At 41.8% G+C, this 9998-nt stretch overlaps 1 protein-coding gene across 1 annotated transcript in view; it reads right to left on the minus strand.

Annotated features, from left to right (window-relative positions):
• CMIP (c-Maf inducing protein) overlaps nt 1-9841 on the minus strand; it is a 135810-nt gene extending 125969 nt beyond the window's left edge. Inside the window, exon 1 of the mRNA XM_010579671.1 lies at nt 9545-9841. Coding sequence (XP_010577973.1) covers nt 9545-9841 — 297 coding nt within the window. The remainder of the gene's footprint in view (nt 1-9544) is intronic.
• Between the last annotated feature and the right edge of the window lie 157 nt (nt 9842-9998).

Genomic DNA, 9998 nt, shown 5'->3' on the forward strand with positions numbered 1-9998 from the left:
AAAAAGCGTTTTCTTTTAAAAATTATCCAAACTGTCTACCTGCACATGCAACTACCTAATTTTGCTCAGTTAGATGTTAACTGTCTATACACAAATAGAGGATGAGGCGACTTTTTTGCTTACAAAAATCTTGCCTTACCTTTAGGTTAACATCACCAGAAATGTCATCCATAAAATATGCATAGACATCTGTACACTTCAAAAATACATACAACTTATTTCTAAGAAAAAAATTTATTTATTATCACTTGCAAACACACCTTCTCTCTAGGCCTAAGAAAAATATTATATAAAATATAAATATAAAATAATTCTATTTCAGAATACAATTGTGTATTCTCAAAAAACCCCTCTGATTTAGCTTAATCTCAGCTTTCTTCAGGCAACATTTATTATGCCACATGGCATCTTTGTAAACAAAATCTTACAAAACCTAAATCCGTTTCTGTGTGCTTTAAGATTTGAGTTTTAAATTTTTCAAAAGGAGAAAAAGATTTTATTTTATTCAGCATTTCTTTAAGCACTGGAAGAAGCAAAAGCCTTTTAGTGATAGTTCCAAGCATTCAACATCCCCATTCTTAATATCATGAAATTAGAGCTCTGGAGTTTGAGAAGCATTGGATATTCATTTTTTATTCATCTTTTTTGAAGCCCTGGTCATTACTCTTCTCCTCAATGAGAGTGAAAGCAATTTTTCCTTTTAAATTTTTCATTCAATGAGAAAAATCATGCAATCTCTCGGTCACAAGAACAAAAACGTTAGGGAAACTGCCACATACTTTGAAAAGTGCAAGAGCTCTTCTTACCCCTGAAACAACTGGTAATTCTGAGCAGACAAGGGAGAGAGACACTTCAGAGGCCCATAAAAGGCTTACCCCATTTTAAACCTCACACTTTGCCACTGCCTCCAAAGTGAAAATGGCTACAGATGCGAATATCAAGCAAGACAACAGCAGAAGCAACAGCACCATCTTCCTATGCCTCCAAGAAATTAGGGGCAGCTGCCCCTGTAGACGATTCACCTTCACACAAGCTTCAGCAAGGACCACACACCACAGCAGTATTTCAGCAAATTTCAAGACCGTATGGGGGAAAAGAGATCAGTTTGCAGCAAGCAGCATTTTTTTCTTAATAAACCTCTATTTTCTGGGGAAGAGAGGCAGGAGGGGGCTGGAGCATGCCCCACAGAGCAGCGGCAGCGGCTGGCAGGACCTCTCCGGGAATCCTGAATGAGAAGGGCATGCCCCCCCGTGCAGCCTGACGCCAGGCTACATCTCCCTGCATCACTGCCATCAGCTCGCGCTCCTCCCACGGTACCTTGCCTTTTCAGCTACGGGGATGCAAATTAAAAAACAAAAAACAAACAAACAAAAAAAAAACCCACTCGTCCTGTCAGTAATTACATTTGCTGATCCACCACGACTCTACCGAATAATTAAACATTGATGCACTGCAGCAAATTGCATGTGTTTTCCCCAGCTTTGCAGAATATGAAGGTGCAGAGGAAGCACTTGGTCCCATGGTCTGTCATGTCTTGAAGATGTTCGTTCACTGCTGTCCTTGCCAGGGCTTTCAGACTGTGGTGAGCAGTCCTCGTTACTTTCTCTGTCCTCAGCCCTCATTTTCTCCACAGAAGAAAGTAATGTCACAAACTAAATTTCCACCAGGCCAGTGCTGTCTAAATGTTGGCATAAAATGGGTGAAATAGCAACAGCTTCTACACTGGTTCTGTCTAACAGGGAGATTTCCAGCAAGCCTCTCGCTCATAAAAGAGACGCTCCTCTTAGTGCAGGCTGCTCAACACCTCGAGATCTGCCAACCAAGGGAAAAAAATGGGGCTCTATTTTGTAGAGAGCTGTACAAGGCTAACATAGAGTCAGCCATCTCTCCCAACTAGCAGCCAACCTGAAAGCTGCACAGTGATCTTTTGCTGAACTTTTCTGGCTCTCTGAACAGCACATCCTGCCATTCACATTACAGGCAATGAATGGTAATCCCTCTCCTCAAATTACCCTACTGATTTCAACAGAGCGAGACCAAGAATGTACGTGACAGAGTGTACTTCCAGTTCAGATTTTAGTCATTGCAACTTGACAAGTTTCTTGAGCTCAATTAATAACGGCACACATCTAGCAGACATGCTCAAATCCAGAAAAAAAACAGATGCCTTTTTTTTCTAAGTTTCCCAAAAAAAGGAAAAAAGACTTAAAATTATTTAAAAACATACTGAAAACTAAGATTAAAGTAGAAGGAAATGGCCTTCACCATAAACTCATGCCCTGGACAGCACAGTCTGCGACCTGGCATGTTACCTGCTTTTCTACCTCCCACTCTATTGGCCCTGTCCCATCAGTCATGGGACAGCCCAAGAGGCAAAGTCAAGAAATCACTTTAAGTACTGGAAATGCCAGTACTAGTAACATCAAATGTCCCCAGACCCTGAAACAAGACCCCCTCCTCCAAAACTTAGAGAGTACTGTTAAATTCTCCTAATCTTTAAGTCTATGAAGTGAAGGCCTTTTAATTTAGCTTCCGGTTCTGACTTCATGTTTTCCTCCACAACTACAAGAGCTAAAACTTCACTCACCATTGACGTGTTCAGTTATAATGTATGCTTTTCAATTGTCTTTTCCCTTTCCTGGTATTGCCCCTGCATTCTTAAATATTGTGCAAAACAGGAAAATTTTACGCAATGATTTAATAATACATTGTTTTTGGCAGCAATTCCAGCCTACCATGTTTCCCTCTCTCTTCTTCCCCAACAGTCTGGCGGACTATATGCTGAAACAGATCAGTTCCCTGACCCAGTTGAAAGACAACAAATCTGCAAAAGGTTTAAACAGAGAAAGTGTTCCCCAGCCAGTTCACACAGGTTTTCTCAACTTGACCCTGCAAACTGTTAAGCGCCTACAGAAGACAGCTTGACACGGTATGGCACAGACGCAGAAACGAATGGCACAGGCCAGGACTACCTAAGACAGTAATACTGCTAATGACACTGCATCATCAGACTGTGCGAAAAAGTTATTTTATTGAGCGCACAGACATGCACAAGCGCTTTATATGGATTATACATGCTAAAGTATCAACCATCTTCAAACACGCAATTGTTTATGGAATTAAGCACTACATATCTATGAACACATGCAGACACAGAGCAAAACTGATGCAACTAACACTGCTCAAAACACAAATAAACAAGCCGCAATCTACCCATGCAACCCACAATCTAATTACTTCTGAAGACTCCAAAACGCTTGAACTATTTGAGGTAGGTCTCTTCTTTCATAAACCTTATGTGGGGACATGAGTAAAACCCTATTAGCCCAGCCATGCTTACTAACATAGAAAGAAATGAGAGGAGCCTTTTTATTGTATCACGTTAGAACGCATCTGTTATTTAGGAACTTCAAAAGGACAAACAAATTACATGCAATAAATTAAACAGTTCGAAAAAACCACTCCTCTCTATGTCCTAAACCTACCACCTTTTTCCTCCAAAAATGTCCCTCAGTGTACACAGTTCTATCAGTGATTTTGGTGGGACCAAGGCTTCAGCCTCTGTTCTCCCACTCTGGCTAGCAACACAAACCTAAGCTCGCAAACTGGAATGTCGCTGCAGATGGGACTCTCAACCTAGCTTTTCACCTCTGAAAAACTAAACTTCCTTTTTGCGTTTTGTAGCATCGTAAAATGGTGTGGGCCAGAAGGGACCTTTGAGGATCATCTAGTCCCACCCCCCCTGCTATGGGCAGGGACATCTTTCACCAGATAAGGTTGCTCTAAGTCCCGTCCAACCTGACCTTGAACACTTCTAATGATGGGGCATCCACAACTTCTCTGGGCACTACCGCCTTTCCTAGGACCACACCCCGACTTCCATGATCTAGCAGACTCTTCCCAGCACTAGTAACAATGTTCCACTACCAAAGAAAAAAAAACAACAAAACAAAACAAAAAGATGATCTCACAGCTCCACCAAGGCCCAGCCCCGCGAGGGATGCTGAGCTCCTCCAGTCCCTGCTCTGATGCAGGACCAGGTCCCCATCGAGGACCAGAGGCAATCTGCAAGCTTCCTCAGGGGGACTATTACCACATCTCTACTCTCCAGCCAAAATGAAAAATGAGGCAGAAGTATTCCTGAGTATCCTTTTTATTTATGCTCCTAAACACATAAAATTTAGTGGCTGGGTGTTAACACTAATAGCCTTAAGAGCTCTCACTCTATCAATGAATATAGCTTCTGTTTTCATATTTTATATAAGCTCTGTGACATATAAACACATACCTTAACACTACTGACTTATAAATATGCTTTTTAACCACTGTAGGAACTATATATTCAAAGGTATGTTTGATAGGCATTAAACAACTTTAAAGAAATATCATTTTAGGTTTTCTTATGCCGAGCTCCTAACTAATATAGCAATAAAACAAGTTTGTCACAACAGAGTAATATTCCATTAAATCACCGAGTCTTCAGAAAAATTTGGGTGTCATTAATGCAGGCACATGCCTGCCTTCACTTCTGAAACAGAATCTCAGTTTCACCAGCACAGATAACATGGAGCAATTTGTTCTCAATTTGCAGAGAATTCTAAATTATCATGGGTTGTATGCAAATTACGAGATTCAATGCTCTTTCTGATGTGCCTGAAGAAAATACCTGATAGATAGCAACAGAGTAACCCAGAATAGGCAAAAACATGCACACCCAAAACCCATAGGTACCATTTCTTGTCAAATGAAAACAATGAAACAATATTAAATTTAAATAGTCATTTATCATTCCATTGCTATAACAGATTAAAAAAATTACCTTAAATTGCTTTTTTATTTATGTGCCCATACTTATTTATACACGTAATGATGGCAGGCCGATCAAGCTAGTTTTAAGTCACATTTGTAGAGCCCCATCAATAGCACAGAACTTAAGGACAGCACTTGGTTTACCAAACAGGCTGGTTACTCATCATCATCATCATTATTATTGTTACTGTTATTACTAATTCATAATAATTCTATTTGGAATCTGGATAATGCTACAATACTCCTTTTCCAGGAAAGCTTTAAAAAAATTATTCTTATAAGATTGTTTTGAAACTTCTGAGCTCTGCATAATACTTCCCACTTGAGCTAATTGTTTTTCAAGGGAAATTTAATTTTCAAAAGTGTGTTTTTCTAACTAATGGGAACCTGTGCTAAAGTAAACAATGAGTCTGGCTTGATAGGCATTTTTGCTCTATCTTTACCAAAAGAAGGAAGGAAAGACATGTAATAGCATGCTGAAAAACATGCAGTAGCAGAATTGTTGAATTTTAAAAAACAATTAGAAGACAATTTTCTACTCCACTTCTCCTATTTGAAACAGATCATCCTGCCCTGCCTCATTTAATATTAATTGGGTATGTTCTTGTCTCTAGAAGAAAATATAAATGCAGTTCCCTAATCCACTTACATTCTTGTTTCAAATATATTTCTTACTAGCTAGCCTGTGAATAAACTATTGTCCTCACACATCACTTTTGTACAGAAGAAAGTTTAAAAGACACTCAAATCTTTTCGGGATTGTCACCAGCTTTGAATATAACATTACATTACACTCAACTTATCTGCCAAGGCAAACCAAGAAATGTGAAATGGGCATGAAAAGCCAAAGTTTCCACCTCCTTGAGGGATATTAATGAGTAACTTCATGGTTTCAATTATGTCTTATCTTCCCAGATGGGAATTAGAGAGGTCATCCCTAGCCAGCAAAAATGAATCGCTTATTTATGCTTCCCTTGTCTGCTGTGCGTACATATGTATCACAAGTCTTTCTTGCAACCCAGTACTTTAAAACTCATTGTCCTAAACATCCAATCCCAAACAGTGCAAGAAAAAGAATGAAAGAGAAAAGCAGGGCAGAGACATAAAAGGGGTAAGGCAGAAGGATATTAAAGGCACCGAAGTTTAGTTATGACAGCTACCTTTAAACTACTGAAAACTAAATTTTAACATTTCTACTGAAGACAGACATAGGGCTATTCTTCACACACACACAAAAAAATCACACAAGGAATATTAAATTGGATTTTATTTCTGTCTTTGTTTTTACTATCACTGCCCTTCAAGCTGTGCAAGGACAGATCTCACTGGAAAAAAAATTAGTAAGGGCGCTACATTTGAGTTTGGTAGGTGTTTATAAAATAAACATTATTCCTCCCATGGGGGAGAAAGTCGGATTCATCCCCAGGCAAGCTGTTGTCTGGCAAACAAAGTTTCTAAGTATCAAAATTTCCTACTGGGACTTCAGCATTTACATTAAAAAAAAAAGTTACAGGTCTGCATTTACTTTCACCAAAAAAAAAAAAAACTTAACCAGAATGAAAGCCTGGACATGATGCGAGTGAAACTGTAATGGTAAAACTACTATATTTAACCCATTCTTTGAGAAATAAAGAAACATGAGGCAAACAATGGAAACAACACATAAATCAGATGAAGTCACAACACCTACAGTTATGGGACTCTCCACTCCACAAGCTAACGCCTTTCCATTTGTTAACTGAGTGCATATACAAATTCAGAATAAAATTATTATTACTCTTTTTTGATTAACATGGACTTATTTTAATTTAAACACTTGTGATAATGTCAGAAAAAAGCACTTTGTAGAGAACATTATTTTTTTCCTCCCTAAATTTTGCTAAAATAAGATGGCCTAACACTTGTTCCATTGCATTCTTGCGTAGTGCGTCTGCTACGGAAAGGTATCTTGTCAGCACAAAACATGTAACTGCCTAATTAAACAACGGAAGTAGTTACCTCTCGCAAAAAAACTGTAGTCAGGGTCTCATTATTCAGATTTATATGTGGGCACATACAGTGTCTACTCATGGCAAAAACTGCAGATGAATAATCCATACACAAACGAATGCTAACTCCTCTATCGCAGCCCAGGCATTAACAAGTAAGAGCTTGTGGGGAGACAACTTTTAATTCGAATACATGCCTCAAGTGACAATAAAAAGGGTCGAAAGTGCCTTGAATCAACGAATAACTTATCCACTGTACTCAGGGACATAATTTGCCAGATCTGGATTTAGCTGTCACTACAACTTTTGCTTTCAAGTGCAAAACAAAGTGATGTTATTTTCCTGTTCGATTTTATTCATGTTATATAGAATGCAGTAAAACTCGTCATGCCAGAGGATTTGCAAAGGGATGATGTGAAGATTAATTACTGGCTGCTCATAAAGCACCCTGCCTGTGGAAAGCCCTACCTGTAAAAATGACCTTGTTATCAAAGTTGTTGAGTGCTCCCAATGCTCACTTTCAATGGACGGTATGGATATTTCTCTACAGGTCTTGAAAGACAAATTAGTTGCATTTAAGTATCTTACCTACAGTTTTCAGGAGGTTTTGGCATTGTGCCTGTACCTCACTTCTGTAGGGGGTGGGGGTTAAACTACCACGTATTTTGCTTAAATCACATCTTTTCAGATCAGGAAAAAAAAAAAAAAGTGTAAAATCTAGATATCATAGAACCCATGTCTGAAAGATACCTTGCTAAACGTACCCATACGTTCAGGCAACAAGTGAACGCGGATCTTATCCTAGTGCCCTACTTACTCCCTGGAAACCAAAGACACTACTTGAAATAGTAAAGCACAGATATTTCTGCGAACAATGGTATTTACTTGGTGAGTTAGTGCTGGAAAAAAGTGATAAGGCGCAAGACCAAGCACGAAGAGCACTGCTTAACAAAATGGAGCCTTCAACGGTACGTACTATGTTTTAGTATCTTCTTGCTATTTATATACATAAAGTAATTAGGAACGAGAACACCTCAACGTTAATTAAAGCACGATCCTATAGGACTTGAGAAATTTTTTCAGAGATGGTTTCTTCGGTGACAGCTTTGCCAGCTAGCAGAGTTTGACGTCTCCTGTACAAATACAACTTCACGCCTAGTATTGCCACATTGCAGAGATTAACGTCTGAAGCACGATCATGCCTCTCTACCGGTACCCTTGTCCTCTGCTCAGAAATAATCTGCTAGGGATACTGCCAGGAAAACGCCTCATCTCCACTGATATTTGACTTCCCCTCTAAGCTGATGGTATCTTAATAAAATTAAGAACTGCAAAAACTCCTTGTGCTCGTGTCTTTTGGGGGTTTTCTCCAGCAATGCTCAACCGAGTCTTCCTTCTCCCTTTACACGGTAGTTCTATCAAGGAAAGAAAAATATTCCCTTGGAAACATCCCCAACAGCTTAGTGGAAATGGTAAGCAGAGATGTCACCGTGGCACAAAAGAGAGCTCTGTGAGAATAGGCAGCTGGCCTACCTGAAGGGTAAAGTAGCTCCCACCGAAAACCTGCTCAGAATACTCTACAGCAGAGCACGATGCAGGAGAGACATTTACACACGCTGGGTGTCTGTGTACCAAAGTGTGAAAAAATCCAACCTCCGAGCACAGCACAGACTGGATGAAACCCATTTAAATACACCATCAACAGAAATCTACACAAAAGCCAATCCACTCTCTCATATCACCAGTGTCCTATAGGAAGGCCAGAATGAAGCCATTGATAAAAATGAGACATTTACATATAAATCAAAAACCAACACGATCAAAGTACTGGATAATTGAAAAATCAGTCTAAAGCACATTTTGTGAGCTGTGTTAATGGCTATTAGACAAAATTTGGGTGTAGTCAAATCACATACTATACTAACGTTCAAATAACACTGGCCTTGAAATTTTAAGTTGTACGTGTAAATATAAATCATATTTTCAAAGACTGTATCCCTCTATTGTACGTCTTTTGTGCTGTCGATATCACCACCTTGCATTTTTCTCTTGCATCATTTTCCATTAGGAAGAAAAACCCTGAAGGAATCTCCATATTTTACGATCACGTTGCCTGTGCCTGGGCAGGGTATGTGACCGCTAAATCAGAGCCCCCAAAACCAGGCCTAAAAAACAAAGCAGAGCGAAGACCGTGCAAACCCCGAGCCTTCGCTCTCGAATTAAAAGCATCCTCCACCTCCCTCACCTCCAACTTGGCCAACGTGCCAGCAGACATCTGCCGACTTCGGTTTCGGATAGAAATGGCTCAGTGTGGCGATTTCACGTCGGTGTGGTGTTGAGAAGGGAGGAATTTTAAAAAAAAAAAGGGGGGGGGGCAAAAAAAAAAAAAGGCAATAATAATGATAATAACAAAGACTAGACTTGTTCGAAGGAACCCACCGAGACTGCAAAATTAAATATCCCGAGGATTACAAAGAAGGGGGGGGGGCGGGGAAATCCCCACGGGCATTCCGGGGTTCACTCAAGCCGAGCCGCCCCACACACACACACACCGACCCCCTCGGTGGGACGGACCCCGCAGGGGCCGTCGGCACGGCGACCGCGGCACAAAGGCGCGGGCATCGCCCCCCCAAACCCCCCAACCCGGGTCCGTCCCCGCCGGGCGGGGAAGGGGAAGGCGCCGGGGCCGCGGCCGCGCTGTGGCCGCGCCCCACGGCGGTGTCGGCGGGGCCCGGCCGGGCTCTTACCGTGGCCGAGGCGACGCTGTTGTCCGCCAGGGTCAAGTGGTGCGGCTCCCACCGCCGCAGGAACTTGGAGGTGAGGATCTTGCTGAGAAACGTCCGGGGGTGCCGGATGACACACACCTGGATGTCCCCCTCCTGCAGCAGCTTGTACCTCATGCCGTTGCAGTGGAGCAGGGTTCTCCGGCACGGCGCGGCACCCATTTTATTCCCCTCGGGAGCGGACATCTCGCCCAGCAGCGGCTTGCTCTCCTCGGTCTGCCTGCGGTCGCTGCCCCCGCCGGAGCCGCCGGTGCGATCCATGGCAGCCCCGCGGGGTCGGGGGGTGGCGCTCGGCGGCGGCGGCGGCGGCCGCCCGGGGAGACCGGTCTCTACGGGCGGGTAGAGACGGGTACGGCCAAATCGAAAATAATAGCAACAACAATAAGAAAAAATAAAAATCCAACCCCACGCGGCGGAT

The sequence above is a fragment of the Haliaeetus leucocephalus genome, unplaced genomic scaffold (genome assembly GCF_000737465.1).
Source record: "Haliaeetus leucocephalus isolate CR32 unplaced genomic scaffold, Haliaeetus_leucocephalus-4.0 Scaffold668, whole genome shotgun sequence".
Lineage (NCBI taxonomy): Eukaryota > Metazoa > Chordata > Aves > Accipitriformes > Accipitridae > Haliaeetus > Haliaeetus leucocephalus.